At 41.3% G+C, this 22,328-nt stretch overlaps 1 protein-coding gene across 1 annotated transcript in view; it reads left to right on the plus strand.

Annotated features, from left to right (window-relative positions):
• Window positions 1–3,473: 3,473 nt before the first annotated feature.
• Window positions 3,474–22,328, plus strand: part of LOC138212920 (E3 SUMO-protein ligase PIAS1-like) — a 57,735-nt gene continuing 38,880 nt past the window's right edge. The window contains exon 1 of the mRNA XM_069173601.1: window positions 3,474–3,516. Within this exon, the coding sequence (XP_069029702.1) occupies window positions 3,493–3,516 (24 nt within the window). The 5' untranslated portion in view covers window positions 3,474–3,492. The remainder of the gene's footprint in view (window positions 3,517–22,328) is intronic.

The following is a 22,328-nucleotide window of genomic DNA, read 5'->3' on the forward strand; positions in this document are numbered from 1 at the left end:
TCCAAATCCATCTGCTATCAAACGTTTTAAAAGAAGAACAATATTTAATCCTCCTGTTGGACAATTGTCTCCCAGTATTTGCAGTCTGCCTTGGTGATTAATTATTTGCTTGTATAAACATGTGGTCAGTGGACACCTGTCCCATCACTGGCTGTCAACAATACAACAGATGGCAGCGATACATAATGATATAATGAAACCTCTGTGATTCTCTTCTGTATGAAACAAGCAGCAGAACTAGTTTGTCAATAGATTCTTTGTGTGAACCTCGAGGGAACGAGCATTTTCTGATAATGGATTTGGGCACAAAGCTTAATGTGTTTGGTGTAATAATGATTTTTTTCTTTTATAGAAATATAAAACCATTATATGAAGCAGCATTGCTTAAGAACAAATAGACTACAGAGGAAAATCACTGACGAGGATGTGGAGGATAAACTCATCTTCATTTGAAGTGATAGGGCGCCACCTACTGACTTTATCTGCACTACACCTTTTAATCCGACCACTGAAAACTGATGTATAGAGATTAAAGTGTAATCAAATGAATATGAACATTAGCATGTTTTACATTTTCATTTTCAGATTTTAGTAATTCAGTTAAAGCCTTAATTCTGTTTTCTGGTTTAGTGAACTCTCCATACTTCTGGTGAGAAAAATGTTGAATCCAAAAATGTTTCTCTAGCTGTCAAATTAAAATATGTTGAGTCCAAAAATGTGGCATTTTATCCCACCGTTTCACTGTTTTAGTGCTCTAATTGTAAAATGCAAGGCTGAAATGTATAGAAACAATTTACGAGGGACACAACGCTTGGTTTGTTTTGCATTCTCATTTTTTGTATTGTACATACACTTTACAAAAAAAGGTTTTCATCAAAAGTATTGCTGTTCAAATCTTATAAAAGGGTACGCAACCAAAGAACACATTGACAGTGCTTCATTTTATCCCACTGAAGGGAATGTGCACTTTAGCAATTAAAAAAAAGTTGGCCAAGGTAAGAGACAGATTAATCAAAGATCAGATAAAATCATGCAGCACAGGTTGACATTCAGTCCTGAATACGATCCACTTTCCAAAAGCTTTTCCAACCTTCGGGAAGCTCCTTCCTCAGCCACAAAAGAAAGCATGCAGCTAGATGGTCTTCTCCATCATAACTAAACTGACCTGGATGTGTCAAACACAGGATGAGTTACCAAGGAAAAGATCAGTCAAAATGTAGCCAGTATTCTGTTTACCCACTGCTGTAGCAGAGGAAGTATTTAGATACTTCACTGTGAGTAGAAGTACTTCAATGTTTACTCTACGTACCCTCCATTCAAAATGTCACTTAACCCTCGTGTTGTCCTCGGGTCAAAATGACCCGCACCTGTGTTCAACCAAGTTCCATTTTATTTCTATATTTTTATATTTGTTGGGATCATTGGTCATCATTCTTTAAAGAAACCCTCACAGCCTCCTGTGATCCCAAAAAATATGAAAATAAAATAGAACTTGGTTGAACACAGCTGCGGGTCATTTTGACCCAACGACAACACGAGGGTTAAGTAAAAGCATTATTTAGAAAAATGTACTGAAAGTATCGCAAGTAAAAGTGAGCCCTCTCGATTTCATGTCATTTTAAATTATTGACTCATTACGACTGATGAATTTAGATATGAGCAGTATTTTATTGTTCTAAATTAGTTTAATGAATAGTTATGAATCATATTTTATAACGGGATCATTCAAATTGTGCAACCATAGTTCATTCACACAGGTGTTTTCACTTAAGTTGTCTAACGCTGCGCCTGACCGACATGCTGCTCATCTTTCTGTTGTTCCTGCTGGATGCAAAAACTGATCCGGTTATTGCTCACAAGTGCGTAGAGGATGGTGAGTAATCAGATACACCTAAAACGATTGAAGTCTTATAATCCTGTTATAAATCCAGCCTCCGTGAAGGTTGTAATGTTGTGAACTGTTTTTAAGAAGTGATGAATTTATGGTCATTCTAGAGGCTGCAGCTTGTGGTGTTATTGAAGTGTGCTACATCATACGGGGGGAGGTTTCTGTTATATTTCGCCTACCCTCGCTCCTGTATGTGGACAAAATAATGGAAACACTTGCCAGTAATGTACAGTTCAATACCACCAAAAACTGCAGGTTTTATTTGATTCTCGAAGACATGAAGGTTGGATTTATTGCAGGACTGTTGTATTAGACTGATTAATATTAGCTAGGCCTAATAAACTGACTACTGATTGTACTAATACCTGGATCAGATTCCTTCAGGTTTTCATGCAGTTTTTACGAGCTCAGCAAAAAATTCAGCTCGTGCACACTAACAAAATCAGACTTTTTGATAGAATTATCCTGAAAATCTTTAACCCTCGTGTTGCCGTTGGGTCAAAATGACCCGCAGCTGTGTTCAACCAAGTTCTATTTTATTTTCATATTTTTTGGGATCATTGGTGACAAGGAGGCTGTGAGGGTTTCTTTAAAGAATGATGACCAATGATCCCAGAAAATATAAAAATATAGAAATAAAATAGAACTCGGTTGAACACAGCTGCGGGTCATTTTGACCCGAGGACAACACGAGGGTTAACTTTCAAAAATGTCTCTCTCTTCTGACAGCTTCTTTATGAAAATGAAGTAAAATTACAAATGAGAGCCAGGTTGTATTTGTATGATAGGGCCAACTCTTAAATCTGATTCATCAAGACAAAGTGGAACTAGACAGGTCAAAGGTCAGGGTGCAAGTACAGCAGCTTTTGAAAAGTTCATAAAAATGTTCATTTTGTGTGAAAATAATTCATCTTTGGGAATGATTAATGTTAGGAATTGACAAAAATCAAGTCGTGGTCATACAAAGTACGAATCTATAAACAGGGCTCACGGGATAGGAAATCAGCTAGTTTTGAATTTTCATTTTGATGTGAGACATTCGATGAAGTACGTCAGAAAAATCCTGAAATCAGGAGAATTTAGTACCACATTGTTAAGTACAGACAATAACGATGGACTGTTTGTTTGCACCCCTGATAAATACCAAAACTAAGAAAAAAAGTGATGTAACATCCCATTAAATAATAAAATGCAAATTATTGACTAAAACAACTTTTTTTTTATATGTTATGCTGCATTTTTAGGTCAGAAGAAGTTTGGTATTTTTTTATTTTAATTTTAATTGAAGTCAAAATTTGTACTTTTACGAGTTTGATAATCTCATTAAAAGGTCCATAAAATGAAGTTCAGTTATTGAAATTATATTGTATTGTATTTTAGAGTAAATTAATTCTATTCTATTCTATTCTATTCTATTCTATTCTATTCTATTCTATTCTATTCTATTCTATTCTATTCTGCAACGTTCGACGCTGCCGTTTTTCCTCCCATCGCTCGTGTTCCTGAACGCACCGTTTGTCGCTTGTGTGCGCGCGTTCACGCGGCGCTCTGCGCGTCCCAATCATGTGACAACACCTCAGCACGCCTGCGCAAAAAAATAGAAGATGGCGGAGAGTGCGGAACTGAAGGTAAGGCGCAGCCTGAAATCATTATAAATTTACTCGGTTCCAAAGCGTTTGATTGTCGAGTCCCTCCAGTCGTTGAGCGATTTAAAACCTCGGGGGGCCGCGATCTTGTCGGATTTGGTGTTTTGCGCCCAAAACGCACCCGCGACTTGATTGAATCCGCGAGCGCCAAAGCTTCGCACCAGCGTGTTTATGTTGATATCGAGACGCGCTGGTTCGGGCTGAAGCGGACCGTTTTCTGGAGCTCCTGCAGGGCGGCATTCACTTCAAACCCGTCCTCCGTGTCTTGTTTTCACACCCGGACTCTTCTTCCGTGGATTGACAAAGCTGTCTCTTGTGCGTCTTCTTGAAGGATTCTTTCTCAGGGAAAATTGAGTTTTTTTTTTTTTTTTAAATTTTAAATTTTTATTTTTTTATTTTTCACGGTTTGAACGTGACGGCGGCGTCACGCTGTCGGTTTCATGTTTGAAAACACGCCACATTGGCAGATTATTTATGACTATAAACTTGATATCGATGCCGCGCATCGTTGTCCCAGCAGAGTCTGTCCGCAGGTGAAGTGACGTTACCCGGTCCGGTGGGGGTGGGGTGGGGGGGGGGGGGGTCCGGGGGAGAGACACCTGTGACTCCCGTTACCTGTTGATACGATATAACGGACCGCTCCTTGTAACGGTGCACCGGCGGCTGCTTCAGGCTGTCGGTCCCCGTGAACATCAGCAGCCGTCAGGGTGAATGCACCTGAATGCACCTGCTTCTCTGGGTCTGTTTGACTGCTGTGGTTTGATTTTTTTTTTTTTTGATTTTTTTTTTTTTTTTTTAGCTTTGTGGAGCACAGTTGGGAGCCTATCTAGCAGTTATTGATCAGAGTCTCGGGGCTATTTTTAGCCTCCTCCCCCCACCCCCTTCCTCCTCATCCAGCGTGCTCCCACTGGCTGTCCGGGATCTACGGATCTATACCTGCTCCTTTGTGCCAGCTGCTGTGCTCACAGTGAATTGAGCAGGTTTGCAGCTGCAGGTTTGCAGCTACACCCTCTGCATCTGTTCACAAGCCAAATGTGGTCTTAGTGTGAAGCTTTCTCTCTCCCCCCCGGTTTCTGTTTATAATTAGCTTTTTTTTTTTCTCCCCCCCCCTGTGCAGTTCTTTGTGGGCAACTTCTCAAACTCGTGCTTTGCTTTTTCTTATTTTCACAGTCTTGTGTTTTCTACTTGGAGGTAGGCTTTAGTATCAGGAGGGTTATTTTCATTGTCAGAACAAATTGTTGTGGCCAGTAAAAAGTCGGAAATCCAAACCATCGACAAATCTGCTTGTTTTTATCTAAAAGCTCACAAGGTTTTCAGTTTACTCCCACATCGAACGCTGAAAGCATTAAATCCTTTAAAACGGAGAAGCTGGAACTCTTCACATTTCTTCTTGGCTGAAACGATGAATTGATTATTGAAATAGCTGCCAATTGATTTCCTGTCAGTCAATGAATTGACTACGGTTGGTTGAATATTCTCACTGCAGGTCACACAAATATACTTTCGAGCTCCAGCAAAGTGCGTTGGACATTTATCCGTTTTTTAATAGAATAATATATTAGATAATAGATAATGAATGTGAGATTTGTAGGATGATGCACCTGTTAAATGAAAGCTGGAGGAGGTTTCTTGTCTAGACTGTTGTTGACTGAGCGGTAATGATAAAGTGCTGATGATGATTCACATACCTCAAGTTTTATAGATGCATATTTTTTTTATATTTCAATGATATATTGGTCGCAGCATCATACAACAGTAGAAGGTGCAGGATGTGACAAAGTGGCCTCAGGGCTTCGTGTCGAATCCAAAAGAAGTGAAGTGTACATTTAATAATTGTCATCTATCACCTATGAATTCCCGAGGACCAAAAAAGCAGCAAACGGACTGACAGAGGAAATTTAACTCAAATTTCAACACCTGGAAAAGCTGTGAGGCAGAAAAGACTCTGAATGTTGTTGCTTGTTGACTTGGTGTGATTACTTTTTTTTGGGGGGGGGGGGGGGGGGGGGTGTCATAGTTTTTGAAGAGTACTCTTTCTTTTTGTCCCAAATGAGAGTATTCGTTAGATCTCTGCTCAAGTGTTAGATCTACAAAAGAAGGCAGTGAATCTGTTTGAAATGCTGGTGTGGACTTTTTCTTCTCAGAGGAATTGATGGTTTGACTGCAGCGTTTCTGGGATCAATATGACTCCCGTGAATTGAAAGAGTTCAACTTAAAATTGAACACCAAAAAAAAAAAAAATTAGTCAGTGCACAGTAACTGTTCAATAAGAAAACAGAGTCTGCAACCAAAAGATTAGGCAATATTTGGATTTACAAAGAGACTCCGAACTGGGGCTCAATATCGTTAAAAGGTTTTCGTTAACAACTGCCGAATGAAACTTTTTTTTTATTACCAATTTTATAAAATCCATTTTAGGAAAAAGAAAATTACAGTACAATATAAATCTTTAGTTTTCATGCATTTTTGAGGGGGAGAGTGTAACCCAGCTCATTTTCTACAACTACAATTTACAGATGTTCCTCTAAACACCTCACAAGCAGACTGTCAATAGATGCTGCGGTTTACAGATGTTCCCAAGACACTTCACATTATGCCACAATTGATCGTCGTTCCCTGAACGTCTCGCATGATAACAAGCCAGATGTTTTTTTTTTGTCTTTTTATTTTCGTATTCTTTGTATTTGTTTGTTGTTTAGCCACAGATAGAAGTCACGTGCAAATTCTTCTTCACAACAGATGTATCGACGTTTTAAGTGTGAAAATCGAAGGACACCTTATATTGACTGAACGCAGTCTCGATGCTGCTGAAGAGAAAGTGAACACACTCAAAACCGTGACGAAGACATCAGACGACACATTACAACGTACTGATTAGGGTGTAAAAATAGAGTCAGCTCACAGTTTGGGTTGATTCACTGTACGCCCACGATAGTTTTGACACAACTTGAAAATAAGACCAAAGTCTTACCAATTTTATCTTTCTTTTTTCCTTTCAAGTTGAAGCTTCTGTTCATGTTTACCATGTCACTTTTTTTTTAATTTTTTTTTTTTTATTTGCTGAAAAAAATGAAAGCCTCGAAAAAGAAAACAAAGCAGCAGACGCGTATCTATATCGGATTAAATTGAAGAATAAATCCTGTCTGGATGAGAACTTTGTCACTTACAGAGCAAATGTCTGAAGCTGGTTCAGTTCAGCTCACTGCAAACCCCAGTTTAAACCTTCACTCAGACTATTTTTAGATTCCCGGATTAGGACAAGGGCACGTTTTAAGACTATAAGCTTGTCATCGTTTTCATGCAGCACGCTGACACACTTGTCAGTGTTGATGACTAATGTGTAATTATGCTTTGTTTCGTTTAACGTATGTAAGCAGAAATGTTGACTTTTCAGTAGGTCTTGAGGCTGTGATGCATTGAGCCAAGATGCATTTGCACACCAGTAAAACTGATCTATCAACGAGAGATTAATGATAATAAAAACAAACATGTTTATGTTCAGAATTATTCAAAGTTATTTATCCCCCCACACCTCTCTCTCCCTTTTTTTTTTTTTTTTTTTTTTTTATGTGGATATACTCTTTGGGACGTAAAAAGATTAAATGAATAAATCAGCCGCAGTAACTCCGGTATATCATCATTTTACTGCTGTTTTACACCTGAAATAAATATGTGCGTTATTTTAATGAAGGAATGTGTCTCTGCTGCACCATGCGGTGATTCGTTCGGTGCATCAGCACCAAACTGGCTGTGATGTCGTGCTCTCGGCTGCTCGTGCTGCAGCTTCTCGGGGTTCAAACACACGGCAGTGAGAAAATTCATGAAAGGGGAAGACGCATGGTAACATTTACTGTTATCGACTGATCTATTTATTTATTTATAGATTCAAAGATCTTCTATTAACTGTCAAGGAAATAGTGTTTCTCCAAAAATGCAGAGATTCAGTTCACCCACAAAGAAAAGCAGCAGAGTTTCGCATAAGATGAGCTGAAACCAGAAGACGATCGGTATCTTTGTGAAAAATGATTGGAGTTTTTAATTTATCATCCGATGAGTTGCTGATTAACTTCCTGTTAATGAATTCGTAGATTCAGCTGTATTACACGATAGTTTTTTGACCTGTCTGCTTTATTGCTTTCGTCTAAAAAAAAAATATGAGAAAATAGTGAAGAAACACCTTCGCTGTGTCCTCAATCTCAAGGTGACTTCTTCAAGCTCCCGCTGTTATCTGATGAACTGTTCAAAAAATACTCCAGAAAGAAGAAACACACAACACGTCTGGAAGTTTTACTTGTAAACCGATCATTTCACCTCATATTTCAGCCAAAACATCACGACCAGTCACTTTTATTAATCATCTAAATATTGCACGCTAAGGTTTCTTATATGCACGTGGAGAACGTGTTGGATGTGTGAGAAGTCGGCAGCTGAGCAACTTAATAAATACCTGATCGTAATAATCAGACGACTTTAAATGGATGCTGACGTCTTGGGGTCGGATACGACGGGCGAGGCCTCCGAATGACCGACGGCATTTTAGGCGCGGGTGGTCATGCTGTTCTGGCTCATGATTGTATATTGCACGTTTTTTTCTTTCAGGAAATCGCAATCAATTCATGCAAATTCAAACAGCCTTCACAATATTTTTGGGGACTTGCAATTTGCAAAGTTCTTATGATTTTGACACGTAAGCTTTCTCAATAGAAGCTCAGCTGATGACATTGTGGTAGACGCAAAAATAACTCTGCGTTTACCGTCAGCAGCCCCCCCACCCCAACCATCACCAAAACGAACCCCCTCGACGGTAAACCAGAGAAAACAGCAAAAACGGGAAGTGGTGGTGGTTTATGGGAAATTCTGTCTTCTCAAGAGAAGCAGGCTAGCAAGATAACCCCCATGGGTCGGTCTCATTATACAAAATGACGTGTGTTTTATACATCCTTCCAGTTGTGGATTGCACTTTGTTTCTGTGTATACAGCACGTGTTGATTTATTATTATTTTAAAAATGATTTATTTCAGAGGATGCAGCCTATTCTTAATGAGTCACAGACGGTCTGTTTTGTAAGGCTAAGTCGCTTTTAATCGCTCAGGAATGATTTTTTTTTTCAGGTTCAGAGAACAAAAAAAAAAAAGAAAAAGATGAGAACTAAAATATTTCCGGCTGTTTCTGTGATGCTTACTTTGCTCATTGTCATAGGAAGTGATAGCATGTGACTCTTTCTTCATTAGGTAGTCGCTAAAAAGAAAATCACGATGTTTTCTTTTTTTTTTCTTGTCAACGTCTCGCAAAAACAATCACATAAAACTTCGCCGATTGAATTCAAGTTTTGAGAGCAGCCGGTGCGAAAACCAAATGAAGCAGTTTGGCGTAAAAACCTCCCTGAAATCACGGCGGCGCCGATATTGGTTTGCAGAGCTGCGCGTTTTGTTCAAGGTTCCCTTAGGCTGTGTATTATTATACTTTATACCGTGAATTGGTGCATAAAGCTGTGTTGCAGTCATCTCCGGCAAAATCTGTGCTCGTGAAAGCCTCTGATGTTGCCAAGCCCCCCAAATGCGTCCTGTTGCATCGCATTTTGTTTTCGCAGGAGCCCCGATCCGCCTCGGCTTCTTTGAACTGTCTTCTCTCTTCTCCGGAGCCGCTGCAGCAGAAACCTGGCAATACAAATAACTGTCTGTGCGCTGGCGGCTTATAGGTGGAGACAGTCTATTTGTAGAGCCTGTGGCTAGGTTAATCCCTAATGATACAGGCCCTCTCCCTGCTCCCTTACATCCTTTCAACACCTGCCTATTTCTCTTATTGTCATTGTCATTATCGCGTCGGCTAATTTTCAGTCTAAAGAGAAGCAGACGCTCACGTGGGAACTGACGAAAGTGGATGATGGGCGTTCTCACATGCTGGTGTGTTTGCAGTTGTGGTGTTCAGGTGTCGATCTGTTCTCGCGCTCGCCCTTAAGAGTTCGATATGGGGCTTTTCGAAGCACCATCCGAGACGTGAAAGTTCCCGGAAAGGTAGAAATCTTGCCAGAGTTGAGATGCACGGCGGCGCAGAGCAGATGGCGTGAAGTCCAAAATGCGAAACATGATACAGATGTTGCACGTCCTGTGTGTTGCAGAGACGTCAGAGGTGTTTAGTGTTGAACCAGCTGGAACAAACTGTTGTAGAAGATTTATTGGCCTTTTCCCTGTTCTCAATATTCAGTGAAGTTTACCAGGTCAGCTGCCAGATAGAGATAACAAACATGCTCTGTCACATCAGGGGACTTGATATATGTTCTGCATGTTCAAAGCCGCAGTCAGACTCTATTATTGTCTGATATTTTGCCCCATGAGAGCACACGTCGTCCGCGGCCATTGACTTTTGTTTGGTTTCTCCGGAGACGGAGCTTTTCTTAACTCCTGTGGTGATTTTGTTACCCGGTCCTGTTGCCGTGGAAACATGTCACATTTGAGATGGACATGGGTAGGCAGCAGTTTGGAGTTCAATTGTGCTTTTCCAACTGGAAGAGGGAGACGTGCATTTCAGTCGCTGGCCACCCTCCTGGCAGGTTTTTGAATATCAGAGATTTAGGTGTGAATTAAGAGCGAAACATGAATAAGAAATGTCTTGTGGAAAGCCAGCCATCACAGAATATTTCTTTATCTTGCTGCAGGCTTTTGGAGTTGGACGTGTTTGCTGGATTCGCCTCGAAGTTAATAAATCTCTCTACCCGCAGCTTTGTTCAATTATTGTGCAGAGTTTGTTACACTCTCACTTTTGTAATTTGTGACTCATAATTCACTTCTGTCCTGCTGCAGCATGGCGTACATTTTTGTGCATAATATTCATCAGGGTTAGCCGGTATTCTCCAATCTATCCGGAGTCTAAATTGTATCTTGGTGCAGTATGTTAGACGTCATAACGCTTGATAGCACCTAAACTTTAGGTAACCCAAATAGAAACAATAATTCAGAAAAGATTTGGGATACCTTCCTGCATACATTTGCAAGTTAATTAGGAAGAAGGTTTTTCCTGAAACTTCTGCCGTCACATAGAAAATTCCTGTTTATAGTTTCTGCAACACAGGACGGAAACATATTTTAATTTACGTTGATAATTAATGCCTAACTGATGATGGTTAATGATATTTTGGTGTGTGTGACCAGACATTGATTATTGCATTATGCTGAGTGTGACTATAGAGTAAAATATCGACATTTAAGATGTTGTATTTCTTGTGTGTATTCAAGGGTGTTTGTCCAGATGTCGCAGCCTTTATAAAAGGAAACAAGAAGTATTCAAGGAAAGTGCACAGAACAATCACGTCCCACCTTTAGATGTCACGATTACGACATTATCTTGAGTATTTGATCTAGCCCCAATCATTTGCACATAATCCTGAGATTCTTTCAATTCAATTTTCTTTACTTGGCGTCAAATCACAGCACAAGTTGGTCCGAGGCACTTAACACCGTAAAGTCCTTACAACAGAACTTTACAACATTATAGAGAGAAACCCAACAAATCACAACAATTGTCACGAGTTCGTCTGCACAAAAACAGCAGAATGAAACGAACACGGATGTCATATTTCCATCACTATTTTAACGTGATTTTCCACAGTTCGAGCTTTGACTGACACCCTTTTAATGTGATTATCTTGTTGTGCCACCTTTTTCTACAATGCTTTAATGGTGCATGATTTAGTGCAACCAGCTGTTTATCTCGAGGCACTTACCTTCGAGCGTTCTGCAGGCAGCATTTTGAGGAGCATCTATTGACATGAATATCATGGATTTAGTTAGAAAGCCAAACAGCACAGTCAATAAATGTCTTCATTAGGTCAATTTAATAAAAAATTTGAATAAAATGTTGTCATTAAGTCATTAACTTAAAAGAAGCCCTGCGGGACTCAGCACAAGCCCAGGTGTGTTCATCCTTTCCTGGAAAACCATTTCCTCTTGCATCTGCTGAATGTCAGTTCAGGACACTCGCGTCCTTCTGTCTCAGGTGTTGACGTGATCGCGGCGAGAGTGAAACCAACTGGTAAAGATGTTTGTGTTGTGTCGCGAGCAGCCAGCTTGATCGGTTAATGGCTAATAATAACAACGATCGCATGCCGTAGCCCCTCCGGTGACCTGTAACCTGAGGAAACGCTTCGCAAGACACCGATTCACCAAACAATCCTTTGGGATTTTCCGTGAGCAGAAAATCCCTCTGAACTTGTAAGAAAACAGATTCGTATGCTCTGATTGAAAGATTGAAGGAAGTGAAATTATTTTGATGATGGTGGTTCACTGCTCACCTGTGGAATCATAGCCCAGTGGTTTATTCTACATTCAGCACATATTCATGTCTGTTATGCACATTTCTGTGCAGTAATCAGCTCTGCGTGGCACCAGCAGCTCAAAACCATGACAAATGAAAACCCCAGTGTAATGTCTTGGAGCCCGTGCTAGCTTTATTACGCCTGTAATAATAATAGATTTCCTCAGATTGCTGTTTGATATTTTATTATTGATATTGGTTGATCAGTGAAAATGGAGACAAGAAGGGACACAAATGGGATAAAACCATTTTATTCCTATCGTCCTTTGATTTGAAGTGTTATTATCGAGTGATTAGAGGTGCACGCATTTTCCAGCAGAGCTGATTGTAGCTGCCGGGTCATACATCCACAGTTATTTCTACTTAGGCTGTTATGAAATGTGTGAAATTTCACACTGTTGTGATAAAGTGGCTCAACATGAGGTATATCTCGAGAGGTAAGTGTAATTATTGGCAGGTAGGCAGAACTCGACATAACACTGGACCTGTATCCAGCACCATTACATTTTTGTTTTTGAGTTTTCTTTTGTACCAAGTAAATGAGTGCACTAAACGTTAGTATTGAAAAAAAAAACAAAACAAGAATTGTGATCTCGGTGAGAAGCCCTAAAAAAAAAAATTGGGATTCTCATTTGGACCAGAATCGTGCAGCCATAGTTGATACTCAACTACCAAGTAACATTAAAACCAAAATAAAATAGAGAAAGAGCATAAATGACAGTTCATGTACAACTGCCACTTAATGTTGACTCTTGTCAGATGTCCATTTCTTTGCAGTTCTAAGTGTTCTCCCCAAATCTACCATCATGATGAAAGTCTTATTACTGTCAATCAGTATTGCCTCAGAGGCAAAGTATTTCCAGAAATGACTTTTACACTTTTCAGTAGATCTGGCAGAGACAGATCAGCTCTGCAGCAGCCCGCCGAAAAACGTGTTAACTTGCGTATTGGGCTTTTTGTGAGATGCCAAACCATCAAGTAAGGATAAATGGATTAAATTAAATATTAAGTTCATATTCATTTTATGTGCTTGTTAAAGTGAGAGAAACAACAGGAATATGGAAATCAGGGATTGAAACGGCTTAAATTCAGAAGCAGATACAACCAAGTGTCAGATTTGACGAGTTTTAAGGATTTTAATTTTATCGTCGTGGGGGAAAGCTGCTAAACAGAGTCTGTATCTTCAGCATGTTTTATCCCCCTTATTATATTTCTCTTCAGAAATCTCTTTTTTTCGCACCGTATTGCACAACTTGCGGCACATTTTCGCCGCCGTGCAGCTGTTGCGAGGTATGAGGCGGAGCGGATTTTTGAATCGGGAGGCTTCATTCAGCGCGCATCGGCCCGGTGCCCCCGTCGAGGCTGCCTCCTCTCTGAATGGAGCCCAGGACCGGACCAAAGCAATGCATTCGCAGTCGTGAGGTGCAGCCCAACATCAGCGAGGCCACTCCGACCGTAGAAATGTGCCTGCGCTCCCGACTCTACCACCGGCGTGTTTGCTGCACAGCCTGCAGTCTGCTGCTACCGTTTCTACTATTCCTCTTCATCTTGTTGTCTGCCGACCCCTGCCAGCTCCGCAGGATTGAAAAGGGTGCAGCGTCGAGGGCGAGTGCGGCGCCTTCGTGTCTTTCGACTCGTCTTCATTTTCTCACCGTGGCGGTACAGAGAGATTTCTGGTGTCTCAGCGTCTTTGTCCTCGGCCTCAAAAAAGCTGCTTGTTCCTTCCTTCTTTCCTCAACAGTGGGGTGAGGTGGGTGATCATCAAACAGGCGTTTTGCTCCTGCTTAAATTGCTGGTGCCACTTTGCCACCACGATTCTTCGTCAGAGCTTTTCCCGCCAGCTGTCTTTGTCCGCCTTCATGGCAGCGAAACCGTGTCGTTTTGGCCGCTACCAGCAGCATGTACCTGCACCGTTTTGGCACCAGATCACAAACGCCTCTGTCATCACAACTTGTGCCATTTCAGCATCGAAGGGGCCCGGTTTCAGATTCACTATCTGCCCCGCGGCAAGCTGGGACGAGACCTCAGTAGTCTCAGGTGTGGTGGCACAGCATTTCACGTACTAATGATTAAAAGAGGAGTCATTCTGAACTCAGTCCAGCCGGGCGGCTTGTTGTGAACCTGCTCGGGGAAGGAGAAGTCTCGGCCATATTTTTTGTCCCAAATTCCGTCTTTTGTTTGATCCACAATGTGCACAGTGGTTTTGATACAACAGAGGCAGGAGGGAGAGAAAACAACGGGCGGAGGTATTTCAGAGTTAAGCCTGAGTCAGAGAAGCTGGAAGGCTAAGAGGTGGGGGGATGGGAGGACAAAGAGGGGAGGAGGATGAGGAGGGAGCTGGCACTCAGTACAGAGCCCTCTAGCCGAGAGTGGGAGCTTTATATAATGGCCAGGTAGTGTGCCCCCTCCCCTCCCCGCCCTCCCTTCCCACTCCCCCCTCCTCCGCCCATCCGCCTACACAACCTCAACACACCCACACGCAAACACACACATCCTGCAGAACCTTTGCAGAAACTGCTTGGCACAACATTATTAGCCTCACCATCTCCCAGTCTCCAGGGACTCCAAAGAACTGCATTACTGTTCACCTCCTCAACACCGAGAGAAGTGCAGCACATTCCCCCCCCCCCCCCCCCCCCCCCCCCCCCCCTCTGCTAGCAAACATGTGGAGCTGAAAGAGAAACCAAGTCGGTTGGCTAAAGGTCCCGATTTAAGGGCCGGCGCCGCCTATGGAGAACACCGGTGGAGGTTTTGAGCCGGTCCGACGCCGTGACACGGGTTAAACCGACGCGGTCTGAACGGTTGGCGCTCACGAGCCGACGTTTGTTTGCGACTCCGGGTCGAACTCTGGTCGGACGCTGCCGGTCTCCGGAGAACAGAGCACCTTTGTTGGGGATGGAAATTTAATTTAATCATATTGACGTTTAGATATCATTTAATAAAATGTATACTGAGGACGGAGAGAGAAACAGAGTGGGCACACGAGCGCTTCAGTTTACTCTTCATTGATTTTTTTTTTCATGTGCGCTTGTGATCAGCTCACCTGTTTGTAATGCAGACCAGCGAGACAAAGGCACGACGGAAAAGTTCAACATTTGTAGTCTTAAAGAACGCTCACAATAAAACCTCTAAATGGGACTCTGTTATCGAAACCTTGACATTTTTGTTATACTTATGAAAAAGCGTCCACACTGGCAGAGAATTTTGAAAACGAGTCCAAGCTTGCATCAAATCTGTTGATCAGTTTTTGATTGAAATAGAAACTTGGATTTTATCCCAGCAAAGCTTTTGAGCAGCAGCTTGTCTTGAGTCAGTAAAGAAAGAAGAAAAGGTTTTTCTATATAACATCTACCAGTTCTCTAATACAGGTATTGTTCTGCCCTAATCTGAGAGTATTTTAAATAATACCCATCTACACCGTACCACACTGTTGTTATTTGAAGGCCTAAAAGGGATGAATAATTTGGACATCTGCTACAGCTTAAACATGAGATCCTTGTCAGAAAGTGTTAGTTTGTACTCCGATGATGCTGATTGCGCTCCGCTTGCATTTTCTTACAGTGTGACCCTGTCCCACCACTGTGTCTGGTAATTGGTAGATTTCCTCATGGAGTTACAGTTGGAGGGTTTGTTTTAGGAAATTGATTGCAAATTGAGCCCTAAAAACCATCCACATGTTTCCCTCCACAGAGATGGATGTTTCAGTGCACCAAGAGGACTGCTGATGTTTTCCTGAAGGTTTAAAGCATAAAATCATCATATTGCTGAAGGCTGTAAGTTTGAGTCAGTATGAAGGCGTGGTCGGGAGACTTGTGTTTCACTGCATTACTTCTCAGTGTCGTCATGAATGGAGGAAAAATATTTAGGGTGTTCTGTGTCACCTCAGGCAGTGTGAAAAAAAAAAAAAAAAAAAAAAAAGCCCCACAAAAAGCATCACCTAAATTTGTACTCCTATGCAGGCTATATTTGTTCCAGGCCTTTTCCATCTTGTAACCTATCTTTTCTTCAGCGTAAGTGGAGTCCATCATCGTTATCAACACTCAGCGTCAGACCCTCCAACACGGAGGTTAGAAGCTGCTCGGCTCTTCAGCTTCTTCGCAGATTTGTTCACACACACATGCAGAAAGTGTCATTGTGCACACGTCATAGGATAGTCATGTGGCTGGACGGTGCATATGAGATTTTACACGCACGCACGCACGCACGCACGCACGCACGCACGCACACACACACACACACACACACACACACACACACACACACACAGCAGCCATTTGGCCAGCACATGCAATCACTGCGAGGTTAATGACCTCCTGTGTTGTGCGTTGCTCCTGATTCTTTCTTTGCGTGTGTGTGTGTGTGTGTGTGTGTGTGCGTGTGCGTGTGCGTGTGCGCCATACCTCTGTGGCATGCACGTCTTTGTGGCTTCCCTCTGCGTGTGTGTGCTCAATTGAACTGAAGTACTTTGCATGATAATTGAAATGTTTAGTGAAGGCTGCTTGTGTGTGTGTGTGTGTGTGTGTGTGTGTGTGTGTGTGTGTGGGGCAAGGGTGTATTTGGTTAATTGTCCTGTTGGCACATGTTGTATCATCCCCTTTGTGAACGTGTGTATTTGCTGATTGTGTGATTAAATTTAAGATAAAACTACTGAAGACATAACGCGGGTGTAAATCTAAAAGTATTGACGGCTGAATTAGGTTTTGTTGAGGCGCCCCGCTTTGCTCATGCTTGCTCCCTGTCACTTTTATGACTTACTGCGACACTTGAATACAACAAAATCTTTGTTAATGTTATTATTATTGAGCTCTGAAAAATAATACGTCAAAACATGAAACCATAAGTTTAAACACTGTAATTTCATGAGGGTAATTTACACTTAATAACAGCAATAAACAACTGCACATATACAAGAAAAATATATTAAGATTGACAAGGAAAAAATAAGACTCAATTATTAAAGAAAAATGACTTTAAAACTAAAAGTCATAATTACCTGTAGACAGAATATATATCAAATACCTTCTTGTTACTTTAGGATTTCTGTTGCATGTTGTTTGTTTTGATATTTTCGAACAGGCGTACAGTCTAGACCAAGACTGATTAGAACTGGACCAATTAGTCAATAAATTACTCAGTTGAACAATCAAATTAATCCGCATCAAAGTTATAGACTGGTTCAGTATTTTAATTGATTATTTGATTAAAGAAAAATTGGCGAAATGCACCCATTCAAGCTTCTCAAAAATACATATTTTCTTGTTTTCTTATTCCTCTGTGATATTAAACTTGATGTTGTTGAGTTTTGGACTGTTGCTGATCATTCTTTGGGAAACTCTGATGGGATTTGTTTCACGATTTTCAGATTTTTTTTTTTTTTATAACAACAGATAAAGAGGAGAGATAATGAACAGACGGTTTCTAATGAAAATAAATGTTGCAACCCTCGTAACCCTCTTCCTGATACATAAGATATGATTTGCTGATTATATTATAATTAGGGCTGCCCCGAATAAAGACTCTCTTTGTCGGCTAATAGTTATCTGTTCAAGCCGATCCGTTGGATTGTCTCTTGCCCGGCTTGTAGCTGCAGAGACACTCTCGTAACGTTGCATGAACTGTATCTGTATTTTTCTTTTCTCGGGCAGCGTACAACATTTGGAGAGCTGTTTTACTGAAACTCGAACTTATCTGCACACTTTATGGCTGATTTCAGAAACGTAATCACCGCTGCAACAACCTGGTGTCACGGCAAAATGTGAAATAGACATGCTGGTCCAGTACAGCAAAACCTTAGACGGCCACGCTTTGGCCTCTCTTGGCTTGACAGCTTCACGTTTTCCTGTAGTGGAGGAAAATAAAACCTTCTGCGTGCATACAGCCATGTGATGTACAGGAAAATAAAACTTTTAGAAAAAAACACATGGTTAGTGTTAGGAAATCACCACATTGTTGGGGTTTGTGACCAAAAACATGGTTGGGGTTAGGAATTGAAAAACAGCTCAAGCTTGACATTGTCACCTCTTGGATTTGAACCTCTCACTCCTGCATGGCAGTCTTTGATTCATGCCATCAGGTCGGCCCTCCTGCCTCCCGATGCTGCTGAAAAATGTCCTCTGTACTTCTTCACATCGTCCTCCGTTACTTTCATTTGCATGTAAGTTAAGTTTCACGCTTACAAAACTTGAAACTGTCATGCCTAGAGATGCCGAAGCGTGGCTATTTCACGTTTTGCTGTCGTGGGCGAGTGTGTCTATTTCACGCTTTGCTGTGATACTGCAGCTACGTGCTGCTAATGTTCCTCTTCACATGTGAGTCGCTCACTTTCCAAATCGAAGGTCTGCTGGTCCGACGTCACCTGTTATCCACAACGCCGCCTTCATCAAAGGTTTTGTAAGTTATATATAACGCCTCTCACGAGGTGCATCTTTTCTTTTACTCCTGCGACTAAACAACTAATCAACACTTGGTCGATTAAGACTTTTCTCATTGCCTAACGCATAGTGGACTACGTGGACACATATTTACTTAGCTGGTGGACAGTTTAGGCTGTTCAGTCATTTTTTTCAGATGAGGTAGAGTTTAAAACAAAACCCAGACAGACAGACATAACTACTGTCCCTAAAATAGAGAAATAAAAGATGAGCGGTGCTCTGGAAAATAAATCATAACACAAGGGAGAGTATGTGGAGCTGGTCACGTGCACTGATCAGGACTTTCTCAGAAAGTGGAGCTCGTTGCCAGCCGGTCTGCAGTTTTGGAGGCGGGTGTTTCTCCTGACAGATAAAACAGCCCATTCAGGGCAGCTCGGCCACCGGCCAGCTCCAACCTGTCTGTCCTCATCAAATGGGCCTCCGTGCTGCCTGTTTCCTTTCATTAGGGCTCCGCTGCAGCCGACCCTGCTAACAGGTGTGTTTACGGTGTAGGTGAGGGTCACTCGGTGTGTATGCGTGAGTGTGCGTCTTGAGAAAGAGAGCGAGAGAGACAAGACACCGAGCATGCAAGAGTTGGTTTGCATGTTGGGGTAAGTTGTGCACGTGTCGGGGTCTTTTAATAACATCTCTAATGATAAGCCTTTTTGTTTTGTTTTGTTTAGTGCTCTGACTGCCTTTTGAGTTAAGAAGTAGGATGTGTGTTATTTCAGGTGTCCAGGAAGTAAAATTCCAGCTAATTTTCTGCAGACAGTATTCGATCACAGACATCCGGGGCACTTCCAAGGCTTGGGCGGGCGTGAAGCTCTTCCTGTTGAATCAACAGTACAAAATCTGAGTAACCTTGTTAAATATATCTGAAGGGACAAGTCTGCAGACATAAAACTTGAGGCAAGTTAACTACAACTCCCAACATGCATTTTGGAAAGGAAACTTCAATCACCAAGCTAAAGATTACACTTATTTGAAATTGGAGCTGCAGCTATTAGTTAACAGAAAAGTAAATCAATCTTTGAGTCCAGCTTCTTCAGTGTGAGGACTTACAAGAATTGTTTTCATCATCATTGCAAACCAAATTTCTTTGGTTTCTGGACTGTTGGGCAGACTGAACAAGACATTTGAAGATCTCAATTTGGTCCCTGAGAAACAGTGAGAGGCATGTTCTTGGTTTCACAGTTTATCAAGACAATAAAGGGCAGTGAGGGCAGAAAAGTTTGCAGTTAAAGTCAGTTTCATTTTAGACTCTGGATCAGTCTGATAAGACATTTCTGTCCCTGCAGAGATAATTCTGTTGCAGCAGCGCTGGCTGGTATCCAGACCATATACTGTAGCTGTGGTGGTTGAGGCTCCTGTCTATCGTATTTATAATGTCACCACCGCCCAGAACAAAACTGTTAAAAGAAGCTGGATTTCTCGGAAACTACGTACTTAAATCAGATGGTCATAACGTAAAATAATCCAAGAAATATTTGTGTTCCTATGTTGGGGAAGCATTAGGTCGTATTATTAAAAGTGTGTCGATGCTGCAAGCAGTTGCTTTGTCTGCAAACCATGCCTGAGTATGTTTACATTATGGATGCACTGTTACTTATTTAGAAAATATATCGTATGAACTGTGATCGTGGCATCTGCTCTTATCCGCACTCTTTTTCTATCTTATATAAAACAAAGCTCAGCGTTTCATCAGTGCAGCATTAGCAGTGTGACCATCACAGATGTGTGGATCTTCTCAGCTGATGTATCCGTCTAAGCTGCCACCTCCAGCTTCACCACCACCCTCCTCCCATCCTTCCTGACCCTCCTCCCCCCACCCTCCTCTCGCCCTCCCTCTCCTCGCCCTCCCTGTGTTTTCACTGGAGCTGTGGAGAATTTCATTCGGTTTGGAGGCTCAGCTGCTTTACTCTCTCCTCCCCATCCCCCATCATCCCTCCATCCATCATTCTCAGCAGCTCTGGACACAGCAAATTATTCCCCCACATACTGCTGTCCAGTCTGACGAGAATCTGCTCGCTGTCTGCAGGTCTTCAGAAGCACTGAATTCAGTTTCCTTCAAAAAGGCCTTAGAAGAGTCTAAAATGTCTCGAATTTAATTTGCAAAATTCATGAATATTTTTTTTCTCTCGCTGGCAGTAATGTTGGTTGTAAAATGTTGTAAATGAGATTCTGCTGAAGGAGGCTGTTCAGTCCTTTGTGTGGAGCTTTATTCTGCCCATCAGACCTAATATATGCATTTAAACTAGTGCCTGCTGCGGGAGTTAGGAAACTCAATGTCTCATAACAGGCCAGTTTTATCAAAATGAGATGAATGATTTTTAAATTGTTTATAAATTCATCCTTTTTATTCTGATAATGCAGGCCCATGTCCATTAATTTAATTTAGTGCAGAGGAATTATTTTCCTTTACCGCTGGGGAATATTAAAACTGTGATATAATAATGCAGTAAATAATTATTTGTCTTACTGTCTATAGTGGCATTCAGTTGCACTTTCACAAGGTCTTGAAAAAGTCTTATATTCAACTCAGAAACTCTGATCTAAACATATTGGGCGAGATGACATTGTTTAGTTGCCCTCATCGAAACCAAGCTCAAACTGAAGGCTAAAAAAATCTCCACGATATAGTGGCTAATTCTATAAAAGACATTTATCGGTTCCATGTTTTGGACAATTAGTAAACCTCCTCTTTCACACTGGACCGCTGAAACAACAGGATACGACTAAATATTATCTTCCTCCTTCTTTTCTAGTCAGCAAACAATCAAACGGCATCACAGACGACATCAGCTCGGTTACTCTTCTGAGTCTCAGCTCATTAAACCTCCTTCCTGCTTTTTGTGGTCAAATGTACTTTTTTTCCAAAACAGCTGAACTCACAATTTACTTATTCTCATTTGATTATTTTCTGTCTTTTATTAGACAACTGCACTGGTAGAAAATATTGAATTTATTGCAGCACAGAAGACCAACCTGTGATCAACTTGTTTTTTTTTTTAAGAGTAATGATATCTGAAAGCTTATATTTTGGAAACTGCCTTAACTAATCCATATCTGAAACACTTTTCTACGACAGAACTGTCAAACAGAGATGGAAAAATATCTCGTAAGACTTTAAAAAAAATTTTTTTTACCTGTGTTAGTTTGTAAGTCAGGTGTCCAGTGTTTTCGTCCAGTGTTTTTTCCTGAGGTCTCAGGGGCAGTTTGGTCAGTCAGCTACAGATGTTTTGGGAAGAGGAAACAGCACGTCTCAGTACACATTACACAGTGCTGCACCTTCTGTAAATAGATTTCAATGTTATTTGTTCAGACAGTGCAGTTGAACTGGGCTTTTATTCTCATGTGGTTTCATCTGTTATTAGCTGTTGAATTTTGTGGTTTAAATACAACATTTGGAGGCACCTCCACTGAGCGTCATGTCATTATCTCTGGAGGTAAATGACACGACGCTCAGCAGTACAAAGATTTAGACGCTTAAACTGGACTTAAAAATATGTGAATTTCGGCGCATTAGACGACACAATGTCAAAGCTAATGACATTTATTAAAAAGAAATACAGCGCAAATATACTTATTCATTGCAAAAAATATAAATAATCCATAATTTAAATGATAAATAGCTCAAATGAAGACCAAACATGTTTGGGACACCTAACAGTGGCTTCAGCAAAGATCACGGTAACGATGAGTTTGCTGTTCTTTGTGCTTGACAACATCTCGGGCTGAAAGTTTCCTCCGTGTTTCATCCAGCACAGCTTTCAGTTAATTCGCACTGGAGCACCAACAAGCTGCCGTTTCTTTTTCCATCACATCCCAAAGGTGCTTTATGGGATTTAAATCAGGGCCTTGGGAGGGACTTTCTCAGACTTTGGTCTAACAGGCAGCTGGTATGGTTTGGATCTTCCTCCTGCTGACAGATGGACTTCTGTCACTTCAATCATATTTTAAGGGATTTCATTGCATCGAACGTTCCTTATATACATTTCAGAGTTGAGGAATTCATTGATAAATACAACTTCACCTCCACCACTGCAAGAAAAACCTCCCCAGAATTTCCTCCTC

The sequence above is a fragment of the Embiotoca jacksoni genome, unplaced genomic scaffold, assembly GCF_022577435.1.
Source record: "Embiotoca jacksoni isolate LCO1_2020_lvr unplaced genomic scaffold, fEmbJac1.0.p SCAF_6, whole genome shotgun sequence".
In the NCBI taxonomy this organism is placed as follows: Eukaryota; Metazoa; Chordata; class Actinopteri; family Embiotocidae; genus Embiotoca; species Embiotoca jacksoni.